The sequence below is a fragment of the Delphinapterus leucas genome, chromosome 20, assembly GCF_059928025.1.
Source record: "Delphinapterus leucas isolate spDelLeu-1000000601 "Yukka" chromosome 20, BTC_Dleu_Yukka2, whole genome shotgun sequence".
Classification (NCBI taxonomy): Eukaryota; Metazoa; Chordata; class Mammalia; order Artiodactyla; family Monodontidae; genus Delphinapterus; species Delphinapterus leucas.
Genome location: NC_143148.1, coordinates 7,325,010 through 7,350,406, shown reverse-complemented (window position 1 = coordinate 7,350,406; position 25,397 = coordinate 7,325,010). Strand labels below are relative to the sequence as shown.

The following is a 25,397-nucleotide window of genomic DNA, read 5'->3' as shown; positions in this document are numbered from 1 at the left end:
CATTCTGGCCTCCCAATCTGAGCTCGGTCCCTGAGCCCCTCACCTTTACCCACGCACTTTTCCCCTCACGGAAGTCCCTCTGACTAACTTGAATCCAATCTGCTGTAGCACCTCCACGCCAACTTAATCCCTGCAGCTGCATCTTCCGTGGGTGGTTTTAGTGGGCCGACCTGACCCCAAAGCAGTCCTCCCCCCTCTCCTGGGTGGTAGGGCTGAGATTCACTCTGGCTCCCACGCGCGTGGGCTGTGAGTTCCAAGCTGAGCTTCCTTCCTCAAAGAGAAAGAAAAGAGACAAAGAGTGGACTGGAGAGTCGAAGAAAGTGGGGTTCGGAGGAGAAGTGCTGCGTAGAACGGGGGAGGCCCATTGGTGGAGAATCAGGCGGGTAGGAGTCTGTGGGCTGGGAATCGAAAGGACGGAGGGGATTGGACGCTGGGATAAGGGGGCGGGAACTGAGCGCGGGGATTGGAAGGGGGCGGGGATAGAAGATTGGAAGGAGGCGGGGTTAAAACCTGGGACTTGAATACTCGGCGAGGCACCCGTTAGACAGAAATCCGGGTTCCTGGATGTTGGATAGTTGGAGGCGGACAGGTGCTCCGGAGGCCCATCGACCAAGTCTTGGACTCATAGTCACTGGGACTGGGCATATGCAAGTGGGAGGCTTGAGTCCGGCGCTCTAAATCGGGGGTCGGGGGGGTGTACTCGGGCTTGGTCTCCAGGATCCGATCGGCGGACCCCTGACTCAGCGTGGTAAGTGCCGGACTGGAGGGGCCCGAGCTCCTGCGGGGGCTGGAGGATTGTGTCTTGGGTTGGGAGTGCGGGCCTCTCCATCACTTGTCCTCGACGCTCGCCTCTGCTCTCAGCCTCAGCATCCCTGCCCGCGAGGCATGCGCAGTAGGGTGCTTCTCCCCCCCGCATCCCCTTCAGCCCGGGGGCGGGGGGAGGGGACGCTGGGCTACCCCAGAGCGTATGAATTTATAGAGAACCCCCACCCAAATCCCCCCTCACTCCCACCCCCCAGCCCCAGCCTTGGAATGGGAAGCGGAAATGGAGTGGACAATGCCAACGTCCGGCAGGTGTTCATTTCAAATGGGTTTGGGACTAATGTTTTTCCCGAGATCCCGCAACTCACCCTGGACCGGTTTCCCGCCCCGAACCCCGAATCTTGAAAGGCCCTTGCGGGGGGGGGGCACTGTCCCCGCACGATGTTCTCAGAATAGCCGCAAAAGGGCTATTATCCCACAAATTATCCCTCCTGCCTTTCTGTGCGTTCACAGAGGTCCCCAACTGAAGTCCTCCCGATACCGGAGTCTTCGGCCAGGACCCTCAAGACCCCTCAGGTGGTTAGGGAAGGGTGAGCTGGCGTCCTATATCCCTGGGTCTGCGGAGAAGGGGCTGGGGGTCTGGAGAATGACCCTCTGTCCTCCTCCCAGGGCTGTAGCGTGACATGGCTGAAGCGCACCAGGCCGTGGGCTTCCGACCCTCGCTGACTTCGGACGCGGGAGAAGTGGAGCTCAGTGCCCCGATGTTGCAGGAGATCTACCTCTCCGGACTGCGCTCTTGGAAAAGGCATCTGTCCCGTTTCTGGGTGAGGAGGGCTGCGGCTTGGTTTCCTTCCGGGAATCCAGTTACCTGCTTCCGGGATGCCTGAGGCTCCCTTCCGGCATCCTGGTGGTCCCACTTCTGGGATCCTGTCACCCCTTCTGGGAATTTTGGTGTCTACTTCAGGACCCCTTAAAGCCATTTCCGGGTTCTCTATGGCTCACTTCCGGGATCCTCAACCTCACCTACTGGGAACTGCCATTTACCTCTTGTACCCACTTCCTGGAAGCCCTTCCCACTCTCCCCACACCCACAAACACAACTTTCATTCCACTTTCTAGAACTCAGTCCCCTTACCGTTCCCTTTCATCTCTACCTCTAAATGAGGTGCTTCCGATTCCAGAACCCCATGGCCTGATCAACATCTTGGGTAGCCCACACCCCAATCCTGAAGGACCCTCTTTGCCATAGTCCTTACCCACTGGGTCTGAGAGGCCCCTCCTTGCCCCTGCTGTGAACCTCCAGTACCCTCTCCAGTATGTGGCACACCCTCCCTACAGTTCTGAGATGTGAACCTCCACTGTCTGTATCGTCTAGTTACCCATCACCACAAACCCTGCTGCCCAGCTCTGGAAAAGACAGACTCCTTGCCCTAGAATGCCCTAGAATGCCCACATCTACCCAGGGCCCACCCAGGTCAGCCCGAGACTCCCTGGTTCTAGAACTCTGGCGCCATCTACATATGGAGTCTCCCTGCTGGTCACACCCTCTTTCTGTGAACACAGGTCTTGAACACCTATGGGGTCTGCCAGGACTGAGTTTGAATCCTGGCTCTGCCACTGACTAGCTCTGTGGCCTTGGGCAAGCGCGTTGCTCTGAGACTCAGGTTCCCCACATGTGAAACAGGAGTGATGGTAGCACCTCCCTCACAGGACAGTTTCGAGGATTAAACGAATTCTTACATGTAAGCACTGAGCCAAGTGCTTGGCCCATGGCAAGTGCTGAGTAAGTGTTAGCTTTAGATTATAATATTGTTCGTCATTTACCAAATATCTGTGGAGCATCTGTTAAGGGCCTGGCACTGTTTGGAGCACTGGGGACACGGCAGGGAGCAAGACGGACAGATCTGCCCTCATGGAGCTCTTGATCAAGCTGGAGGAGAAGGCAATAAAGAAGATAAACAAGCAAACCATAGAGTATTTTAGGTGGTGACGTGCTATGGAGGAAGATAAAGCAGGCAGGGAAGAGGGAGCATGGAGGTGTTATAATAAAACCAGGGGGCAGCCCAGGAGGATCTCTGGAAGCTGAGACATTTGAGCAGGGTGGATCACACTTCTGTGGCCATATTCGTTGTTAAAATGGTTATTAAAACAGAGGTGTATCTGCTCCAGTGAATAAATAGCCACTAACCCAAACTCCCAGAGAGACCCCGCCCCTGGAACCCCCTGCACCTCAGGCCAACCCAGCAGCTAAAATGTTAACCTGTGGTTAAATACACACATTTATATATATACACATAAATAGACATTTAAACTAAGATCTAATTATATACAGAAAAATGCACAGATTGTTTTTAAGTGTACAGTCCTTGAATTTTGTAATATCTTTGTAACCTGTATAATACCTGTGTAACCAACTCCCCATCAAGACAGCACCGCCATCATTCTAGGATGTTCCTTCGAGCTCCTTTCCAGCCAGCACTCCCTACCTCACCCTCACTACAAGGCAACCACTGTTCTGATTTCTATGCTTATAGACGGATTTGGACTGGTGTTGCTGTGTCGAATATTTTGACTGTCACCCCTGTATTTGAGTCACCTCTGAAGCTCTTTTCTGACTCATGGCACCTGTTGCAAATGGCCCCCACCAGATCCTCATATTAGTATTAATTGATAATTGTAATAATGACAACTCTTGCCTTTCTATCACATAGCTGCCTCTCTCCCTGATGGTCACGTGGAGCTCTCACATCCTTCCTCTCCAGTCTGGGACCCCAGGAACCACCCTGAAGCCGTAGCTCCTGGAACTTGGTCCCAAGATGGGGGCTGTGCCATCAGCAATGCCAGAGCTGTAATTCCATAGACTCATTGCTAAACCTTACTTTCTTTTCTTTTTTAAAAATTTATTTATTTTATTTATTTATTTTTGGTTGCCTTGGGTCTTTGTTGTTGCGTGCGGGCTTTCTCTAGTTGCGGTGAGCAGGGGCTACTCTTCATTGCAGTGCATGGGCTTATTTTGGTGGCTTTTCTTGTTGTGGAGCACGGGCTTTAGGCATGCGGGCTTCAGTAGTTGTGGCGCACGGTCTTAGTTGCTCTGCGGCATGTGGGATCTTCCTGGACCAGGGCTCGAACCCGTGCCCCCTGCATTGGCAGGCGGATTCTTAACCACTGCGCCACCAGGGAAGCCCTAAACCTTACTTTCTTCACTTAAAAAATGGGAACCTTGACAGTCCCTGCCTCAAGGGATTGTTGTTAGCATTAGTTGTCTTAGCAGAAGGCCTGGCTCACAGAAGTGACCACTCCAGCATCGCGATTCTTGTCTTACATGCCACATAGGTGCTGTGTAGCCTCCATCATGTTAGTAACTTCTCTGAGCTTCTGCTTTCTCATTTCTAAAATCAGACTAGGTAGTAATGTGTCTCAGGCTCAGTACCAACCAAGCCCTTTGACTCTGTTGCTTATCTGGTCCTCATCAGGGCTTTTTGTTTTTGGCTGTGCCGCGCGGCTTGTGGGGTCTTAGTTCCCCAACCAGGGATCGAACCTGCGCTCCCTGAAGTGGAAGCATGGAGTCTTAACCTCTGGACTGCCAGGGAAGTCCCATTAGGGCCTTCTAAGGTAAGCCTATCATTAGTCCCATTTTACAGATGGGGAAACAGAAGCCCAGAGAGGTGCTTTCACTTTTCCCAGGTCACACAGCTGCTAAGATGCAGAAGTAGAGGCAGAGCTAGAATTAGCAGTCTGGCTCTGGAGTCCATGCTGAGGCCCCACTATCCTGGGGTGCTTTTCTAGAATGTGATCTCAATATCTATGCCAAAAGAGCTGTTGCGAATTATGTGCAGTGGGTCACTTGGGCCAAGCATATGGCACGGCATCCGGCACTTAGTGGGTGGTTCATTGGCAGGAGATTTGAGTGTCATCTGAAATCATTTCCAAATGAATATGAAATTCTGAGATACGGCAGACTTCAGAGTTCGGTACCTTGTGGTTCATTCTGGTGCATTAGGGTCACAAGGCATCCCGGATGGTTTAAGTGATTGACAGTGGACCCTGGAGCCAGGGAACCTGGGTTCAAATCCTACCTCCACCACTTCCTGGCCATGTGGCCTTCAACGAGTTCTTCAAACTTCCTGTCTCCTCAGTTTCCTCACCCATATGATGAAGATAATAATAATTTCTATCTTACTGAGTGACAGGGGAACGAGATAATTTAATGACGCTCCTTGTACTTGGGAAGTGCTATGGAGACATTTCCTGTTATTAGGATGCCCCTGTTCTATTGCAATACAGAGCCCTAGATAGAAGAACTGAAAATTTCTTTTAAAAAAAATTAAACAACAAAAATAACCACATTTGCCAGTAACCTTTTCCTGCCAAGCCAAAGGGAGACTGCCAAGTAACTACATCTCCAGTGAGAAGTAGCTTAGCAACAGAGGGGATCATCATCATAATTACTGAGGACCTACAGTGTGCCTGGCTATGAGCTATGCAATTTACCATTCTGCTCCCCCCACCCCGAGCCCTCTGCTTTATTTTTCTCCATAGCACCTCTCGTCATCCGACCCACTTCACTAAAGCCTTTACTTATGTAGGTATTGTCTCTATCCCCCATGAGAGCAGGAATCTTGCTGTCTTGTCACTGTTGTTGGACTGCAGTAAGCATTTGTGGAATATTTCCTCATCCAGCCCTTGTGACAGCCCTATGAGCCAAGTACTGGGATTGTTCCCATTCCACAGATGAGGAAACTGAGACAGAGAGGTAAAGTCACTTGCTTGCGGTCACTCTACTAGATAGTGACAGAGCAGAGATCTGAACGCAGAGGGTGGGGACTCCAGAGCCCAAGGTCTAAACCATGATCTCTGAGGCCTTCTTGGTTATTAAAATGTGGGAAGAGGAGAGGGAGTGGTTTCTTGAGGCCTGGTGGTGATACCAAAACCAACAGCAGCTCTTATCCCGGCTTAACCATGCTCTCTGTGTGACTTTGAACCTACGTGTTTTCTTTTGTAAAAAGAGAACATCTTAGTACCTACTTCACGGGGTTGTTGGGAGTTAATTAAAGAGTTAAGCCTTGCAAATGGCACCTGGCATGTAGTAAGTGCTCATTAAATGTTAGTCAACTCTTGGGGCTTCCCTGGTGGCGCAGTGGTTAAGGATCCGCCTGCCAATGCAGGGGACACGGGTTCAAGCCCTGGCCCAGGAAGATCCCACATGCCGTGGAGCAACTAAGCCCGTGAGCCACAACTACTGAGTCTGTGCTCTAGAGCCCACGAGCCACAACTACTGAGCCCACGTGCCACAGCTACTGAAGCCAGCGCGCCTAGAGCCCGTGCTCCTCAGCAAGAGAAGCCACCACAATGAGAAGCCCGCGCACCACAACGAAGAGCAGCCCCCGCTCGCTGCAACTAGAGAAAGCCCACAGGCAGCAACAAAGACCCAATGCAGCCAAAGATAAATAAATAAATAAATAAATAAATAAATATTTAAAAGGAAATGTTAGTCAACTCTAGCATGCTTCCCTGGGAGTCTGATTAGTTACCCAACACTTTCATTCATTCCTCAGTCATCCCATGGCCAGCTCCTGAGCTCTGGACCCTGCTGTATAGGGGATACCAGTTTGCTTTTTTGACAGTTTCACCTTCGGGGTCCTGCCTGGGAGTAACCTCTCCTCCAGGAAGCCCTCCCTGACTCCTTCAGGCTGAGCAACGTGCCCTATCCTATCGCCATTAGTACTCACTTCATTCTGGTCTGACCTCCCTGGGGGCAAGACCCAGATGTGTCTGTTCCCCACGGCGTCTGGTACACCCAGCTCAGTGCTGAATCAACATCTAAGAATGGTGCTGAGCAGATGGGATAATGGATTGAATAGGTGCCCTTTCCTCTCCGCAGAACGATTTTCTCACAGGTGTGTTCCCTGCTAGCCCCCTCAGCTGGCTGTTCCTCTTCAGTGCAATCCAGCTTGCCTGGTTCCTCCAGCTGGATCCTTCCTTAGGACTGATGGAGAAAATCAAAGAGTTGCTGCCAGACTGGTGAGGTCTCCCACTTCAGCCCAGTAACCTCCTAATCCCTTTCCCTCCACCCAGTAAGTTTCTCTATCAGCATGTATGCCCCTTAAAGAAAAGTAACCCTTGAGACTTACTTGGGGTCAGATAAATAAAGGTACAGACTCAAGTAAAAGGAGGTGATTTCCTCTCTTGTCTCTGTACATTTTCCATCCTGGCTGCTTCTTGCTAAAGGGGATGGTGGCAAACTAGACAATATCCAGTTATGGTTATATATACTAATGGAAGTATGAACTCTGCTAATCGACAGTTGTGTAGTCTTGGGCAAGAGACCTCACCATTCTTGGTGTCAGGGTCTTCACCTGTAATGTGGGAATAATAATAATTGCTTCTTAGGGTGGTTGGAGTAATTAAACAAAATCATGCATGTGGAATATTCAGTACATTACTAGGAGGTTATTAAATAGGAGTGGTTGAATTATTATAGTTGTTGGGGAAGGTTTGGAAACCAGATGTGGGTGAAGTGGCAGGTTCTAACTCTTGGATTAGTCCTCCTGGGGAAGAAGGTTCAAACTTTGTGCAGACGGCCTCAAAGGGCAGATCCAGGATCAGACATAGAAATTTCTAGGAAGGCTAGATTTACCCACAGAGGGGAAGTGGCTTGCCCCGAGTCCTCCAGGTGGGGTTTGCTCACAGCCTGTCTGATTGCAACTTTGCAAACATGTTGATTTACTGTATCTTTAGGCCAGCATTTCCTGAACTTGAGTTTGTATTGAAGTCACCTGGGAGGCTTGTTACAACACTGATTGCTAGCCTGAACGCCAAGAGATGGAGATCATGGGGCCCAGAAATTTGCATTTCTAACAAGCTCCCAGGTGGTCCTGATGCTGCTGGTCCAAGGGCCACACATTGAGAACCACTGCCTTACAGTGTAATTTGATCTGGTATATTTCACTAGAAATACCAGCTCTTATTTATTAAGCACCTGCCAATTTCCATGGGAAGTGATTTTAGAAGCTTGGTGTCTCCGCAGTCCTGGGAGGAAATGGTGGGTGTACCGAGAAAAAAATCACACCTAGCACTTCACAAATGAGGAAACTGGACTTTTTCTGACCAACTCTAATGCTACAGGATATTCCTCCAACAGCTAAAAGATCAGAGTCAGAGTGTTAGGAACGGCAGGCGCTGGGTGGGGCTGGAGGCGAGGGGTGTTCTGAGGCCAGGAGACCCAGGCCTATACTCTTTTTCTCTACCCCCCCACCCCAGGGGTGGACAGCATCACAGGCTTCGGGGGGTCCTGGCGGCCGCGCTGTTTGCTTCGTGTCTGTGGGGAGCTCTGATCTTCACGCTTCATGTGGCCCTGAGGCTACTTCTGTCCTACCACGGCTGGCTCCTCCAACCCCACGGAGCCATGTCCTCACGCACCAAGACCTGGCTGGTATGCGAGGGTCAGAGCCCTGCTCAAACTCTCCCTGCCCCATTCTCTCTGTGGGTTGCCACCCCGCTACCCCCGACACCTGGCTGCCGGGCTGCAGTGAGGAGTTTAATGAACCACTAATTTTTCGCCAGGCCCTGGTTCGCATCTTCTCCGGCCGCCACCCAATGCTCTTCAGTTACCAACGCTCCCTGCCGCGTCAGCCTGTGCCCTCCGTGCAGGACACCGTGCGCAAGGTGGGCCAGGTACCCGGGGATGGGGCGGGAGGCTGCTGAGCAGTGGGGTGTGACCTGCCGTCTTCCCCTCCTTGCCCCTCAGTATCTGGAGTCTGTCCGACCCGTCCTCTCCGACGAGGACTTCGACTGGACCGCGGCCCTAGCACGGGAATTCCTGAGGCTGCAGGCGTCACTGCTGCAGTGGTACCTCCAGCTCAAGTCCTGGTGGGCGTCCAATTATGTGAGTACAGCATCCTGTAGGCAAAGGTTCTGAGCCGGCCCTCCTAACCCTGCCAGTTTTTCGCCCCGCCCCCCCGCCCCGCCCACAACCCCCAGGCCCAGCGGAGATTGGAGCTTCACTCCAGACATGAGAACATTCTGAGCCCCGCCCCCACGCTCCAATATTTTAAGCCCAGCCCCAGATGGATCCAATATTCTGAGCTCCTCCCTCCTCTCCCATATTCTGGAACCCGTCCATCCTGTGCCAACATTTTTGAGCCCCGTCCCCCCATGCTCCCGCATTCTGAGCCCGGCTCTTCAATAATCTAAGCTCCGCCTCCAGGGTCCGCCCACATCCAGAGCTCCGCCCCCAACCCTCCAATATTTAAACCGGAATTCCGGGCCCCTTCCAACATTTCAGGCCCTCCTCTGGCCTGCCGAGTCTCTAAGCTCCGCCCCCAGTTCTTGTTTCCTCTCCCCTGTCTGGGCAAAGACGCCAAACGGGCTTCTACTATGATTTCAGGAGCTAGAGCCCTAGAACGCACTCTGAGTTGAGATCCTTGGGAAACCGAGGCATAGAACCAGTAAGCGAGTCACCCTGTAAGCGGCTTCCAGGCCTCCCATTCCGTAGGAAGCCACAAATACCTGTCAGGCAGCATGTGATGAGGTGGAGGTAGGAAGAAGAGACAGATGTATCACTTTTTTAGATTTCACATATAAGTGATACCATATAATATTTGTCTTTCTTTGACTTACTTCACTTAGTATGATAATCTCTAAGTCCATCCATGTTGTGCAAATGGCAATATTTCATTCTTTTTATGCAAGCCTTAGTGGGTTTTTTTTCATAAATTTATTTTATTTTTGGCTGCTTTGGTTCTTTGTTGCTGTGCACGGCTTTCTCTAGTTGCGGCCAGCAGGGGCTACTCTTCGTTGAGGTGCGCGGGCTTCTCACTGCGGTGGTTTCTCCTGTTGTGGAGCACGGGATCTAGGCGCGCAGGCTTCAGTAGTTGTGTCATGCAGGCTCAGTAGTTGTGGCTCGCAGGCTGTAGAACGCAGGCTCAGTAGTTGTGGCGCACGGGCCCAGTTGCTCGGCGGTATGTGGGATCTTTCCAGACCAGGGCTCAAACCCGTGTCCCCTCCATTGGCAGGAGGATTCTTAACAACTGTGCCACCAGGGAAGCCCAACAAGCCTTAGTTTTAAGGTTTTTTTTTTTCCCTTCATGCTCTTGGACCAGATTCTGCTCTTAAAAAATATATATATATACACATATAAATAATAGAGCAATTATATAATATATAAATTATATAAATATGTGTTGTTTATTATATATAAATAGTGTATATACACACCATATTATATATATTTCATTGTACCTCTAAGGCACTGCCAGTTATAACATACACCATTATCTTATGGACAACTAAGGGAAAATAAAGTCTAACACAGTGCTTTCTTATCACTTATTATATAGGTCGATCCTCATTATTCATGCATTCTGTATTTGCAGATTTGCTGACTTGCTAAAATGTATTTGTAACCCCAAATCAGTATTCATGGCACTTTCATAGTCATTCACGGACATGCGCAGGATGGCAAAAATTTTGGCTTGCCCGACGCGCACATTCCCAGCTGAGATGGAACAGGGCTGGAAGGAACCTGACCCTGATTTCCCCTTGGAACAATGGCTCAGTGTTCGCTAATCAGCGTTCACTGCCACTTTACAGGACATAATGACCGCGAGTAATAAGAATCAACTGTATACGTTAAAACAGCTCAGACTTACTTAGACATAGATTTGTATCAACTATCACTCCCAAGCAAGCTCAGAAAAACGGAAATGTAAGTTGTAATAAATTGGCTTAAGCATCCCTAAGACTTTCACGCTCAAAATCCATCTCTTCTCAATTGCTTTTTGACTCAGACTTGTCCGTATCTTCCTACTTTCCGCACAGCTTCATCCTCTGTGCTGTCAGGAACACAGTAAGAACCTTGACAATGTAGCATTTCCTGAAAGATCCTATGATGTACCTAAAGCCATTGGTGCAGTGCACTAAAGTGGCCTTTATTAAAACCAGATTAATTTTTGCTTTGCTTTGGAGATTTTTTTCTTTCTTTCTGTTTTTTTTTTTCTTTGGAGATTTTCTGATTCATCGCCACCTCCCCAACGCCCCTACCGCCCCACCCCTCCCCGACCTCCCATCCCAACAGTTGGGTTCCTGGAAGTTAAAATCTTGCTCCACAATTATCTCTAGGACTTTCTTCTGAGTCACAGACTTTAGCAAGCTTTGATGCTGGTGAGGCTTTTCTTTGAAAAAAATGGTACATGATATACATATAATGTTACAAATTATTTATTTATTTATCTTTGGCCAGGCCACAGGGGCATGCAGGATCTTAGTTCCCGACCAGGGATTGAACCCATGCCCCCTGCAGTGGAAGTGCAGAGTCCTAACCACTGGACTGCCAGGGAATGCCACAATATTATACATATAGTATTGTAAAATACACAAATCTTACATGTACAGCTTAATGAAGTTTTATGTATGCATATAACCAGATAACCCCTGGCTAGGTCAATATATCGAACTTTTCTACCGTTCGCTGGAAACTTATGGATTTTTCCAGAAGATGTTGCACATTTCCGGGGAATGACAACTACATCCTGCCTAGTCTAAGTGTAAGGAAGTGTAGGATGCCATGAACTTTAAGACGCAAGCAAACATGTATGTCTTCATAGATTCTACGCGATTCTATGACATAGAAGAAAGAAAAACATCTAGAAAACATTCAAGTCCTCTCTGACTACCTCCCTTTAATTCTTGTTTCTCCCACCACCGCCTGTGAGAAACACTTTGGTCAGAGTCTTTTCTGAGTGTATATATACATATATTTAAGTATATAATTTTTATTTATAACATATAATTTTAAAGTAGTAATAGGTTATATATCATAACACATTAATATTTAATATTATATATAAAACAAATATCATATATAATTTTAATTGTGATTAAAATATACATAATGTATTGGGCTTCCCTGGTGGCGCAGTGGTTGAGAGTCCACCTGCCAATGCAGGGGACACGGGTTCGTGCCCCGGTCCGGGAAGATCCCACATGCCGCGGAGCGGCTGGGCCCGTGAGCCATGGCCGCTGAGCCTGCGCGTCCGGAGCCTGTGCTCCGCAACGGGAGAGGCCACAACAGTGAGTGGCCCGCGTACCGCAAAAAAAATAAAATAAAATAAAATATACATAATATAAAATTTGTCACTGTAACCATTTTTCAGTGTACAATTCAGTGGTCCTAAGTACAGTCACAGCGTTGTGTAACCATCACTACTATCTCTCTCTAGAACTTTTTCATCATCCCAAACAGAAACTCTGTGTCCACTAAGCAGAATCTCCCTATTCTCACTTCCCCAAAGCCCCAAGTAACCTCTGTTCTACTTTGTCTCTCCGAATTGGCTTATTTTAGATTTTTCATAGAAATGGAATCATACACTATTTGTCCTTTTGTGCCTGAGTCATTTCACTTAGCATAATGTTTTCGTTGTAGCCCCGAAGACTTAGAACTTCATTCCTTTTTATATTAACATTCCATCATATGGATAGACCACATTTTGGTTGTCTATTCATCCACTTGGTGAACAGGTTGGGCCTTAGTAGTATTTTTTTAAATAAAATGGGATAGTTTCATATATCTTGTTGTGTGCCTAGCCTTTTTCACTCTGCAGCCTGTCTTGGTGCTCATTCTCTGTCAGTAATGTAGATGTAACTTTTTAAAAAATTAATTAATTTATTTATTTTTGGCTGCGTTGGGTCTTCGTTGCTGCACGCGGGCTTTCTCTAGTTGCTGTGAGTGGGGGCTACTCTTTGTTGCGGTGCACGGGCTTCTCGTTGCGGTGGCTTCTCTCGTTGCAGAGCATGGGCTCTAGGCACGTGTGCTTCAGTAGTTGTGGCACGCGGGCTCAGTAGTTGTGGCTCACAGGCTCTAGAGTGGAGGCTCAGTAGTTGTGGCGCACGGGCTCAGTTGCTCCACGGCATGTGGGATCTTCGCGGACCAGGGCTCGAACCCGTGTCCCCTGCATTGGCAGGCGGATTCTTAACCACTGCGCCACCAGGGAAGCCCAGATGTAACTTATTTTTAACAGCTGTGAAGTGTTCCATAACACGAGGATTACATGGTTTAGCTAACTGATCCCCCATCGATGGACTTCTAGGTTATTGCTAGTTATTGATCTTGATGCCTCCTTCATTGAGCTCCACCCTCCCTATTTGCCATAGCAAAGTCTTGGGGGGCTCCGCTCCCCCACTCAACCCCCGTACCTTGACCCCAGCCACCGCAGCTGTGTGTCTCTCTGCCCCACTCCTAGGTCAGTGACTGGTGGGAAGAATTTGTGTACCTGCGCTCCCGGAACTCACTGATGGTGAATAGCAACTATTATATGATGGTGAGAAGGGGAGAAGGAGGTTAGGCACCGGGCCGGGGATGGGGTTCATAGTTCCTGGGGTCTAGGGTTGGGGTGTCTGGGTAGAATGCGGGGTTTAGGGTCAGTGACCTCAATCACAATCTGGATTTCACCATCCTGCCTCTGTTGGGATCAAGACCTGTGTTTGGGGTCAGTGCCCCCATCAGAGGCAAACCTGACCCCAGGCGTTTTGGTATCCCCTGGACCGGCCCGCAGGACTTCCTGTATGTCACGCCCACTCCCGTGCAGGCCGCCCGTGCGGGGAACGCGGTCCACGCCCTCCTCCTGTACCGCCACCGCCTGAACCGACAGGAGATCCTGCCGGTAAGAGGGCTGCCCCCGCGGGCTGGGGACAGAGGCTGTGGTCCTGAGACCATGAGGCCACATGGGTCCTGGGAAGCAGTTCATGGGCCCATGACCTCCTGCAGACTTTGCTGATGGGAATGCGGCCCTTGTGCTCTGCCCAGTATGAGAAGATATTCAACACCACGCGAATTCCCGGGGTCCACAAAGGTGAGCCCCCTCTCCCCTCCTCACTGATAGAGGCAGGACAGTGTAGTGGCTAAGAGCACGCTCTCTGGAGCTAGCCTGCCTGGGTTCAAATACCAGCTCTGTAACTCCCAAGCTGTGTGACCTTGGGCAAATTATTACCCTCTCTGAGCTTCAGTTTCCTCTTCTCTAAAATGGGGTAATAAGGGTACCTAGAGGATTAAAGGAGTGTGTCAGACAGTGCAAGCCACTTGGTAAAGTGCCTAATAAAGGTCGTTATTCTTTTTTTGGGGGGGGGTATAACTGCTTTACAATGTTGTGTTAGTTTCTGCTGTACAGTAAAGTGAATCAGCTATATGTATACATATATCCCCTTCCTCTTGGACCTCCGTCCCCATCCCACCCATCTAGGTCATCACAGACCACGTTATTCTTATAATGTATCACCCCTAGACCACATCCGCCACCTCCGTGACAGCAGACACGTGGCCGTCTTCCACCGGGGCCGATTCTTCCGCCTGGGGACCCACACCCAAAGCGGCCTGCTTTCCCCGCGGGCCCTGGAACAGCAGTTCCAGCGAATCCTGGACGACCCCTCTCCTGCCTGCCCCCACGAGGAGCATCTGGCGGCCTTGACCGCTGCTCCAAGGTGAGGGTCACAGATCTGGGGGCCCGGAGGCCCAGCCAGCATCTTGAGGTTGCAGGCTGGGTGGAGGCTGGGCAGGGTAGAGAGTCAGCCGGAACTCAGGCACTCCCCCGACAGGGACGTGTGGGCCCAGGTGCGGAGGTCCCTGAAGACCCAGGCCCAGGAGGCCCTGGAGGCCGTCGAAGGGGCTGCTTTCTTTGTATCACTCGACTCTGAGCCCGCAGGGCTCACCAGGGAGGACCCCGCAGCTTCTTTAGACGCCTACGCCCATGCCCTGCTGGCCGGTAGGGGCCACGACCGGTGAGTCAGCCTGGGGATTTGGACCCCACCCCACTTGTGACCCCAGACCCAATGCATTTAGACCTGGGGACCTCTGAAGCAGATAACCGCTAGACCTGGGACCCCAGATCCAGAACCACAAATCTAAGGACCACCAAACCCCTGACCTGGACCCTCAGACCTTGAGAAACTCTAGACCTGGGACTCCAGACTCAGAATCTCACACCCAGTGACCCCAGATATGAGGATTAACAAATGCCAAACCTGGGACCCCTAGACCCAGAGACCTGCAGCTAGACCCCAAGCCTGGGGACCTCAGACTCAGAACTGCAAACTATGGAATCCTCAGACCTTAATGCAGGCACCCCAAACCCAGGACCTCACACCTGGGACCCCGCCTAAGTAGAGATCCTCAGACAACTTCCTTGATGCCCACCAGGCACCACTTTGATTTCTGAGGCTCCTGGGAGAGTCCGCCTAAGCTCTCAGCATCCGTAAACCCTGAACTTTTTTATCACATTCTTTCAAAAGCCCTGAACTCTCCAAACCTGAGACACATCTCAGAGACCATCAGTACCTCCACCTTCTTAGAGCTCCCCATACCAGGACCCCAGTCCAGATTCCTAGATCTCCCCACGGAAACCCCCTGAGTTCTCACAGAGAGCCCCCCGACGTCCCTCCTGGCCTCTTTGGTGAATACTCTGAACTCTCCCCCCGCAGCTGGTTTGACAAATCCTTCTCCTTAATCGTCTTCTCCAACGGGAAGTTGGGCCTCAGCGTGGAGCACTCGTGGGCTGACTGCCCCATCTCAGGACACATGTGGGAGGTATGGCAGCTGGCCGGCCCCACCCTGCGAGCTGCCCCCCCCCCACCCATCTCCAAAGACCTTCTTCTCCAGCACCTTAAGGTCAGAGGAAAAACGGAGGCTCAGAGAGAGGCAGAGACCAGACCAGGGTTGCCCCGCAGCAAAAAAGGGTGTCTGGGATTATGACCTTTCTTTCTCTCTCTCTCTCTCTCTCTTTTTTTTTTTTTTTTGCGATACGCGGGCCTCTCACTGTTGTGGCCTCTCCCGTTGCGGAGCACAGGCTCCGGACGCACAGGCTCAGCGGCCACAGGTCACGGGCCCAGCCGCTCCACGGCATGTGGGATCTTCCCGGACCGGGGCACAAACCCGTGTCCCCTGCATCGGCAGGCGGACTCTCAACCACTGCACCACCAGGGAAGCCCTCTCTCTCTTTTTTTTTGGGGGGCCGTGCCACATGGCTTGTGGGATCTGAGTTCCGCAATCAGGGATCGAACCCGGGCCCCAGCAGTGAAAGCACCGAGTCCTAACCACTGGACCACCAGGGAAGTCCCTATGACCTTTCTTTGATGAATGGGCATGTGGGGCTCAGAGAAGGGAAGTGATTTGCCCAGAGTCACAGAGCCAGAAGTTGCAGAGTGAGAATAAGAATCCAGAATGCTCTGAGACCAGAGTGTGACCAACCGTATCATACTCGCACTGGGTCAGACCTATCTCCCAGCTCTGGTTTGCTGTGTGACCTTCAGCAAGTTACTCCCCGCCTCTGAGCCTCAGTTTCTGCTTCATCAGGTGAAAAGGTTGGATTTTCTTTTATCTTTAAGCTCCACTCCAGTCCTGAGAACCTTAGCATCTCTCTTTTCTCTGTGTCACTTAGTACCTAAATCATAAGGGGTGGTGTCTGCACCCCACCGGTTTCCCAGTCTTCCGTGGTGTTGCATGAGGGGTTAGCTGGGATCCAGGGTGTGGATTAGGCATGTATGAGGGGAAGGGAGGTTGCTTCCAGATCTTGAGAGCAGCCCCAGGTAAGCACTGAGTCTTCTGTGCCTGTTTATTGTTTATAAAATGGGAATTTGCCTTTGATTATATTGGTAAATGACACTCCCAATTCAATTTAACCTCAGACCCTCAAGACACTGCCTGTCATCTGTCATCTCTGCATATTGACTTTGAACAAAGAGATGTCACATAGAGTAAGATAAAGAGAAATGGAAACTCTAAGGCATAAAGTGAGAGGTTCTTCTCCTCATTTAGTTCTAATGTCAAAATGTGGATCTTAATCCCTTCTTTCTAGGGAGAAATTAAGTGGGAGGCTGGCCCATAGTAGGTGCTCCATCAGGACTGATTTAAAACATTTAACCACCAGCAGGGCATGGGTACCACTCAATCAGAAGGAATGCTGAGCCCTAGAAGCCCATGCTATGCCCAGCTTTCTCTCTCCTGTCCTAGGATCATGGCGGGGGTTGTCTCGGGAGGGCTGGGGCAGCCATTGGTGGCTCTTTATCCGCCTGTCAGAAGTACAAGGGCAGTAAGCACTGAGTATTAGTATTAGCCTTGCTCTCAATGAGTATGACCCCAAGAACCCACCTGTGACCATTAGACGTTTCTGTTTCTCAAGGATTGTCCCTGACCCCCTTAAGAAGGGACTTAAGAAAAGAGGTCCCTGGTTAGATGTCCCTTGGTCCAGAGGGAGGAAGGGACTCTGACAGCTTCCGTTTGTACACAGTTCACTCTGGCCACAGAATGCTTTCAGCTGGGCTACACGGCAGATGGTCACTGCAAGGGGCACCCTGACCTCTCACTGCCCCAGCCCCAGCGGCTGCACTGGGACCTTCCAGACAAGGTTAGGCCTGGTTTCTAGGCCTCTCTTCCAGGTCCCCAAATTCCTGGCTTTGACTCTAACCTCATCCCCACTGCAATCTCAACTGAAAAATCAACCCCATCCCTAACCCAACACCAAACCCACACCCCATCCCCCAAAAAGCCCCAACCTCAAACCCCAACCCTATCTTCAGTCTAACTCCATCCCAACCACAACCCCAAATGCAAACCCACCCCATACTAACCCTCTTCCCACCACCCAACCCCACGCTCAACCCCAATCCCATCTCCATCCCCGATGTCAACTTAGTTCTATCCCCACTCAAACCCAACTTCATCTCCACACCAAACTCATCTCCATCCCCAACTCCATCGCTATTCTTAAACTCAATTCCATCTTCAACCCTAACCCCATCCTCAACCCTAACTCCATCCCATACCCAACCCTAACCCATATCCCATCCTATACCTAGTCCCAACCCCATCCCCAGCTCCAATTCAGTCCTCATTTTCAACCCCATTCCCCATCCTATCCCTATCCCCAACCCCAAATCCTATCCTGACCTTCACTGCCAGCCCCATCTTTAGCCCTTCAGCTCCATTCCCTTCTTTGTCCCCTCTTCCATATTCCACCCCAACCTCACTCCGTTCCCACCACTTCTAGCCCCATTCCCAGCTCTGACCTACCCCTATCTGTAACCCCTGGCCATTCCTCCCTCCTCCTTCTCTGGCAGATCCATCTATCCATCTCTCTAGCCCTGAGGGGAGCCAAGACCTTGTCTGGAAACATCGACTGCCACGTCTTCCCCTTCTCCCACTTCGGCAAGAGCTTCATCAAACGCTGGCACCTCTCTTCAGACAGCTTCATCCAGATGGCCTTGCAGCTGGCCTACTTTCGGGTCAGTTGGGTTCCCGACCCCCACCCCCTCTCAGGACCTCAGTTCACCTGGGCCCCCAAGACCCGCCGCATTGACCCCTTTAATGACTTCTTGGTTATTGCCATGGTGAGTCCGCCATCTTGATTTCTCTCTCCCAATCACATGTCCATGGGTAGGAGGAGCTGGAGGTCCAGACAGAGGGGGGTCAAGTCCGTGAAGACTTCCTGGGCCTAGCTGACAGGCTCCTCTCCTCCTTGTCCCCAGGACAGGGGTCAATTCTGCCTGACTTATGAGTCGACCATGACTCGCTTGTTCCTGGAAGGGCGGACAGAGACGGTGCGTTCTTGCACGAGGGAGGCCTGCAACTTTGTGAGAGCCATGGAGGACAAAGAGAAGACAGTGGGTGTGGGCCTCGTTTGAGGCTTCAGTCATTTCCACATACTCATTCATACATTTACGAACTTTTAAGGAGCACCTTCTCAGGTCCAAGCTCCGTGATGGGACAGGGGAGGAACCAAGCCTGGTCTCTGACCGCAAGGAGCTCACTGATGGGGGGAGACAGAGGTGGTTCAGCTCAGCACAGTGTGATACATGCTTTAATGGAGGTCACGCAGAGGGCACTGGGAGAGCACCCAAGAGGGAGCCCAGGTTCCACAATGTAGGTCTCTTTATTTAACCTCTGTGTGACCTTGTGCCTTTCATTTGTACCATTCTTCATGTTCCCTATATAACCTCTGTGCTCAGAACCCCCCAGGCACCTCTGTTCCCTCTCCCCCCAACTTACGAAGTATTGTGGTTCAATGGAAGGAGTTTGGGCCCTAGAGTCAGACAGCCCTGGGAATCCACCTGATTCTGCCTTGCTGTGTGACCCGGGGCAAATGACTTCCCCTCTCTGTGCCTGTTTCCCTTCTGCAAAATAGAGTTGATATCTCTGCCTTGCAGGGATGTTGCAAGCTAGGTTGAGGCCGGGGGTGTGACAGGCCTCAGCAGTAAGCCCACTTCCTGTCTTTCCATGACCTGTGACCTCCCCGGGGACCCCAGGACCCACAGTGCCTCGCCCTGTTCCGCTTGGCGGTAGACAAGCACCAAGCTCTGCTGAAGGCAGCGATGAGTGGACAGGGGGTCGACCGCCACCTCTTTGCTCTCTACATCGTCTCCCAATTCCTCCACCTGCAGTCTCCCTTCCTGGACCAGGTTGGGGTGCAGGGAAAGGGTTAAAGAGGGAAGTGGCAAACCACTGGAGAAGGGAGGCACTTCCGGGAAAGGAGGGTGATGTTGGAAAATGGAGGTATCTACAGAGGAGAGAGTTAGGGAGACCCGGGAAAGAAAGGGAGAGAGCGGAGAGGGAAAAGGGGCCAGGAAAGAGGGGCGTGGTTATGGAAAGAAACGCGAGGGGCGTGGTCAGAGAGGACAGGGGCGGGGTCAGGGGTTGAAAGGGAGAGGGGCGTAGTTGGGGGAGGGGGGACAAGGAGAGAGGGCGGGTTCTGGGAGAAGGCAAGAGGGGTGTGGTCAAAAGGGAGAAGAGCAGAGGGGTGACGTCAGGAAGCGGAGGGGCAGAACGGCACAGATTTAAGGGAAATAGGCAGTTCAGCCAAGGCGGCGCGGACTTGCCGGTCAGTTGGTCTTTATTGCACACGTGACCGACGTCTGTCCCTCAGGTTCACTCGGAGCAGTGGCAGCTGGCCACCAGCCAGACTCCGGTTCAGCAAATCCACCTGTTCGACGTCCACAGTTACCCCGCCTATGTTTCCTCTGGTGGTGGATTCGGGCCTGTGAGTGGACCTGGGCCCTGAGGGAGGGAGGAGGGGGCTGGGCATCCGCACTCCTACCTAGTGGGGGGTGGGGAGGGGGACCGGGGGCTATGTTGTTGCCCTCACTCTGTCCCTGTCAAGGCTGATGACCATGGTTATGGTGTTTCCTACATCTTCATGGGGGATGATGTGATCACCTTCCACATCTCCAGCAAAAAATCAAGCACAAGAACGGTGAGACTAACCCACCCCCGCCCCTTCCTCCCTCAGGACTCCCACTTCCCTGCTCTCCTAGGAGCGCAGACTCCCATCTCCTGACCATCCCATGATCCAGGAGTCCTAATACCCAAACCCCTCACCCCTCAGACCCAGGAACGGGGACCCCAGACCTCTTGTTTCTCAGCCCCTGGGAGCTCCTCTCCCAGCTTCTCCTGGACGTGACACATCTCTCCTTCCAGGACTCCCACCGGCTGGGGCAGCACATCGAGGATGCATTGTTGGACGTGGCCGCCCTTTTCCAGGAGGGGCAGCGTCTTAAGCGCAGAGGGTTAGGGGAGGACGACTCGGGGCACAGCCGTGACTCTCTCCCCTGCCATACCAGGGGCTCCAGGGCACCCACGACAGCCACTAACTTTTGACACCTTCCAGAGGGGAGCTGGTCTCCCCAGGAACTAGGGGGAAGGTCTCTATGGCTGCGCTGGTGCAGGACAGAAGCAGCCTGTTTGGGTTTGGGAATCCCACAACCGGTCTAATAAAGATGTGTGCGCTGGGGATGTGGTGTCTGCCGTGCTCTCGAGCTGGGCAGGGATGGGAGAGGTGAGGGTCAGGGTAGAGGAGGAGAAAAGTTCCCATCCATCTCCAGGCCCCACCATGAATTCCCGGTTACAATCACCACATCAGATATAACCCCCAACACCTGCCCAATTTACTGCATTTCCAGCTCTAGTCGCACCAAACCCAGCCATTCGAAGCCCATCCCAGTCAAACAACCCCACGAGCTCTCATGAGCTCAGTTGCAACACCAACTGCCCACCCTAAACTTTTTTTTTTTTTTTTAATATTTTCTTGGCCAGGCTGCAGGGCATGTGGGTGCTTACTTCCCCGACCAGGGATCGAACCTGCGCCCCTTGCATTGGAAGTGCAGAGTCTTAACCACTAGACCACCAGGGAAGTCCCTGCTCACCCTAAACTTAAAGGTTGACATCTCCTAAATGAATCCCCCAGGATTCTTATTACTTCTAGAGGCTGCCCACATTCCTAGGTTATGACCCCATCTTCCATCTTCACAGCTAGCATTGCTGCATCCCTCTGTGGCTTTCTCCTCTAGTCATACTTCCTGTGACTGACTCCTGCCATCATCTTCTAAGGACCCTTGTGGCCCTTAGGACCCTTGTAGTTAGACTGAGCCCACCCAGATAATCCAGGATTAGCTCCTAATCTTAAAACCAACTGATTAGCAATGTTAATTCCATCTGCGACCTAATTCCCCTTTGCCATGTAGCGTAACACATGCACAGGGTCCAGGGACTAGGAGGTGGGCATCTTTGGGGGGACCATTGTTCTGCATACCACAGGGGCATAGATGAAACCAGACTGGCCACGAGTTGATAAGTAGTGAAACTAGGGGAAAGGTCATTGGGATGGGGATGGTTCATCATATTATCTTACTTTTCTTTTGTCATTTAAAAAAACTGACGTACAGTTGATTTACAATGTTCGTTAGAGATTGTCCTACTTTTGTAGATGCCTAAAAATTCCATGACAAAGAGTTAAATGAGGGGGCTTCCTGGCGGTCCAGTGGTTAAGACGCCGCACTTCCACTTCAGGGAGCACGGGTTCAATCCCTGGTTGGGGAACTAAGATGCCACATGCTGTGCTGGGCGGTTGTGGGGGGGCGGGCAAAAAAAAAGTTAAATTCAAGGTTATTGAGCTTAAAAAAAAAAAATTAAATGAGTGAAAATACTGCTCAGCTTTTTCCCTCCTTTGCTGATTATAAAGAACACCTCCCCACTCCAGCCTGTCCAATATAGTCATAAGCGGGGGCAGTCATAAGCGGGCGGGGGGGGTGGTGAATGTCACGGGGGTCTGATCCACCTGCTTATGCAGCTTATTTGTGTCTTCCGGTCCTGCTAATGCCTGCTCTAGGATCCACCTCCCGATGGATCGCTGTTGTATCCGCCCACCCTGAAATACTTGGGGGTTCCAACAGAATAAACTCACGATGGGCCATGCTGGCTGCATGTCATGTGGTAGCTTGTGTTCTGATCCTACATCTCTGTCGGCTCAGTAGCATACCAGGAGTTCCTCTGGAACATGGTGCATGGCCTTGCTTCGCAACCCTGTGCTTTCTCTGTCGGGAGAATCCTTGGCAGAAACTGTGTGTGACATCTTTGCCAGTCTACAGATATTTCTGGGTCCCATGACCCAATCGGCAGGGCTGCTTGCATTGCAGCTTGTACCTACTGCAGGTCTTTTCCTGGCCTGGGAGTCCCTCAAAGCTAGAAGTCTTCCGTGTCCCCCCAAAAATGGATCAGAGCAGTATTTCCCAGTGTAGAATATGCTTCCTCCAGAACCTCCAGAAGATGCCTGAGCCCGTAGGATGAAGCGCGTGGACTTCTTTCTTAGTGGTAAGATGCAGTATTTGTCCTTCCCTTTCCAGTAGGTACTGCCCGCTCCTCAGATGCCTGGGCTCCTAAAACCTTCACTGATGTGATAGGTCCCTGAAACTTTGTAAAGTTTATTTCCCATCCCCTGGACAGCATGTGTCTTATCAATACCTCTAATGCACTTCCTGCTTCTTGTTTATCCAGTCTGATTAACGTGATATTATTGATAGGATGAACTAATGTGGTGTCTTGAGGAACGTTTAAGCCAGTACTGTGCGCCACACATGTAATTAAAATTTGTTAACATCTCGTAAACTTGGCTTGGGGGACAATAACATTAAGATGTCCATACTATCCAAAGCGATCTACAGATTTGATGCAATTCCTATCAAAATCCAGTGACTTTTTAAATCAAAATAGAAAAATCCAACCTCAAATTCATATGGAATCTCAAGGGACACTGAATAGTGAAAACCATCTTGAAAAAGAGGAACAAAGTTTGAGATCTCACACTTCCAGATTTCAAAAGTTATTATAAATCTACAGTAATCAAAACAGTGTGGTACTGGCATAAAGGCAGACATACGGAACAATGGAATAGAGTAGAGAGCCCAGAAATAAACCCTGGTATGAAAGGTTGCCATGACCGTTCAGTGGGGGAAAGGACAGTCTTTTCAACAAATGCTATTAGGAAAACTGGATATCCATGTGCAAAAGAACAAAGTTGGAGCCTTATCTGATACCGTATACAAAAATGGACTCAAAATTAAAGGCCTAAATGTAAGAGCTAAAACTATAAAACTCTTTTTTTTTTTTTCTGCAAAAAGCTTTATTGTTTCCATTTGGTCCATGGCTGGGGAGAGGGTTCCAGTGTGGTTAACAAGCTGCCTACTGGCTTCAGGGAGGGGCTTCAGGCAGAAGCCCTGACACCAGAGGGGCTCCTCAAAGGCTGCTGGGATCTGCAGGCTCCTAGTCGTGCTTGAGGGTGAGCCTTTCAAAGAAATGCTCGCCCAGCCCAGCCTGGGGACCAGCCAGCTTGCGGAGGTCGATCAGGTGATCGCCCATCTTCTGGATGAATTTCACCTGCTCATCTAGGAAGTGGCTCTCCAGGAAGTCGCAGAGGTGGGGGTCTGCATGGGTAGAACCCAGGACATGCAGATGCACAAGGGCCTGGTTCAGGTTCTTCTCCGTGAACACAGTGGCTTCCACAGCGTCCTGGGTTTTACCCTACCACCAGGTCCTGTGTTTGACCCTACTCAGCTTGGGACAGCTTCTGCATGTCCTGGAAGAGGGCGCAGCCGCCATGCTGGTTTTGCATTTTCAAGAGACGCTCGCCGCCCTCGAGCTTCTCCTCGGCCAATTCGCAGAAAAAGTGGCCCACGCCCTCCAGAGTCAAATCCTCCCGGTGGAAAGAGAAGCCCTGCAGGAAGAGATGGCGGGAATAACGGTTAGCAGGAGGCGGGGCCAGGCATGCGGACTCCGCCTCTGACTATCCGACAGGACAAAGAAGGCCAGCGCGTGCGCAGAGGGCCGGAGGTGCGCAGCTGAGGGGAACTTGGGCTGGGGGCGTCTTGGGGACCCTCACCAGAGAGAGGTAGGTGTAGGAGGCCCGCAGATGCATGTTGACCAGGCGGTTGACGGCGGCCTCCACCTCGGTGGAATAATTCTGACGAACCTGGGAGCTCATGGTTGAGGAGTTAAGGCCAAAAATTGGTGTTGGCTGGTCCCATTGAGCGAGGATAGCTGAGTGGCTGATTCGAAGGTTGCGACTGGAAAAAAGGTTGGAGGCTGGTGGGAGGCTGGAGCAAAGGGGCGTCCCTGGGTCTGTTGAATTTAAACACTGTTGAAGGAAGAGACAGATCGGGGCGGGGGGAGAGGGGCCGCAGAGCGCACTCTATTAAACTCTTGAAAGAAAACGGGAGGCAGGGACTTCCCTGGTGGCGCAGTGGTTAAGAATCCATCTGCCAGTGCAAGGTACAGGGGTTCGATGCCTGGTCCGGGAATATTCCACATGCTGTCGAGCAACTAAGCCCGTGCGCCACATCTACTGAAGCGCGCGCGCCTAGAGCCTGTGCTCTGCAACAAAGAGAAGCCATCGCAAGGAGAAGCCCGCGCACCGCAACGAACAGTAAGCCCCGCTCGCCACAACTACAGAAAGTCCGCGCACAGCAACGAAGACCCAACGCAGCCAAATTAAAAAAAAAAAAAAGGTTAAAATTGTAAACTTTATATTATGCGTATTTTGTCACAATTTATTTATTTGAAGTATCATTGATTTATAATATGTTAATTTCTGCTCTATATCAAAGTGACTCAGTTATACATATATACATTCTTCTTTTTTCCGTATTATGGTCTACTGGCTGAATATCAGCATGTCAATTTACTAATATTTTTTAAAATTGTATTTATTTTTGTCTGTGTTGGGTCTTTGTTGCTGTACGGGCTTTCTCTAGCTGCAGCGAGCGGGAGCTACTCTTCATTGCGGTGCACAGGCTTCCCATTGCCGTGGCTTCTCTTGTTGAGGAGCACAGGCCCTAGAGCGCTTGGGCTTCAGTAGTTGAGGCACGCGGGCTCTAGAAAGCAGGCTCAGTAGTTGTGGTGCACGGGCTTAGTTGCTCCACGACACGTGAGACCTTCCCAGACCAGGGATCAAACCCGTGTCCCCTGCATTGGAAGGTGGATTCTTAACCACTACACCACCAGGGAAGTCCCCACATATACATTCTTTTTTTTTTTTTTTTTTTGCTGCACGCGGGCCTCTCACTGTTGTGGCCTCTCCCGTTGCGGAGCACAGGCTCCGGATGCGCAGGCTCAGCGGCCATGGCTCACGGGCCCAGCCGCTCCGCAGCACGTGGGATCTTCCCGGACCGGGGCACTAACCCGTGTCCTCTGCATCGGCAGGCGGACTCTCAACCACTGTGCCACCAGGGAAGCCCCTGCATTCTTTTTCATAGTCTTTTCCATTTTGGTTTGTCACAGGATATTGAATATAGGTCCCTGTGCTGTACAGCAGGACCTTGTTGTTTAT

General features: G+C 51.1%; 2 protein-coding genes across 8 annotated transcripts; one reads left to right on the top strand and one right to left on the bottom strand.

Moving 5' to 3' along the window:
* Window positions 1-633: 633 nt before the first annotated feature.
* CPT1C (carnitine palmitoyltransferase 1C) lies at window positions 634-20,531 on the top strand. 7 transcript variants are annotated; one of them, XM_089902558.1, is made up of 20 exons: window positions 689-748; window positions 1,276-1,338; window positions 1,432-1,586; window positions 6,676-6,783; window positions 8,023-8,194; window positions 8,326-8,427; window positions 8,510-8,647; window positions 13,002-13,079; window positions 13,314-13,421; window positions 13,526-13,610; window positions 14,040-14,235; window positions 14,350-14,532; window positions 15,232-15,337; window positions 17,037-17,153; window positions 17,866-18,030; window positions 18,274-18,408; window positions 19,051-19,203; window positions 19,668-19,781; window positions 19,902-19,994; window positions 20,219-20,531. In XM_089902558.1, exons 4-20 carry the CDS (start codon window positions 6,752-6,754, stop codon window positions 20,396-20,398), a joined length of 2,157 nt encoding a protein of 718 aa, XP_089758684.1. In that variant the 5' UTR covers window positions 689-748; window positions 1,276-1,338; window positions 1,432-1,586; window positions 6,676-6,751; the 3' UTR covers window positions 20,399-20,531. The 7 variants fall into 7 exon arrangements, with proteins under 7 accessions (XP_022440758.1, XP_022440757.1, XP_089758683.1 ...); XM_022585050.3 differs by lacking the exon at window positions 1,276-1,338 and having other exon boundaries at window positions 634-748; window positions 6,644-6,783; window positions 13,347-13,421; XM_022585049.2 differs by lacking the exon at window positions 1,276-1,338 and having other exon boundaries at window positions 634-748; window positions 6,644-6,783.
* Window positions 20,532-23,335: 2,804 nt separating this feature from the next.
* LOC111180604 (ferritin light chain-like) lies at window positions 23,336-24,053 on the bottom strand. The gene is made up of 3 exons (XM_089903485.1): window positions 23,952-24,053; window positions 23,696-23,855; window positions 23,336-23,496 (listed from the first exon to the last, which is right to left on the bottom strand). The coding sequence occupies exons 1-3, from the start codon at window positions 24,051-24,053 to the stop codon at window positions 23,336-23,338; spliced, it is 423 nt and encodes a 140-aa protein (XP_089759611.1).
* Window positions 24,054-25,397: the final 1,344 nt, after the last annotated feature.

Bases quoted from the DNA above. Each gene is read 5' to 3' on its own strand.
- CPT1C (XM_022585049.2), top strand. From the start codon at position 1,446: ATGGCTGAAGCGCACCAGGCCGTGGGCTTCCGACCCTCGCTGACTTCG. The intron at 19,782-19,901 runs GTGAGTGGACCT...GTCCCTGTCAAG, and splicing joins CTGGTGGTGGATTCGGGCCT to GCTGATGACCATGGTTATGG. The intron at 19,995-20,218 runs GTGAGACTAACC...CTCTCCTTCCAG, and splicing joins AAAAATCAAGCACAAGAACG to GACTCCCACCGGCTGGGGCA.
- LOC111180604 (XM_089903485.1), bottom strand. From the start codon at position 24,053: ATGAGCTCCCAGGTTCGTCAGAATTATTCCACCGAGGTGGAGGCCGCC. The intron at 23,856-23,951 runs GTGAGGGTCCCC...CCTGTCGGATAG, and splicing joins CCTACACCTACCTCTCTCTG to TCAGAGGCGGAGTCCGCATG. The intron at 23,497-23,695 runs GTCTCTTGAAAA...CTACCCATGCAG, and splicing joins GAAGCTCGAGGGCGGCGAGC to ACCCCCACCTCTGCGACTTC.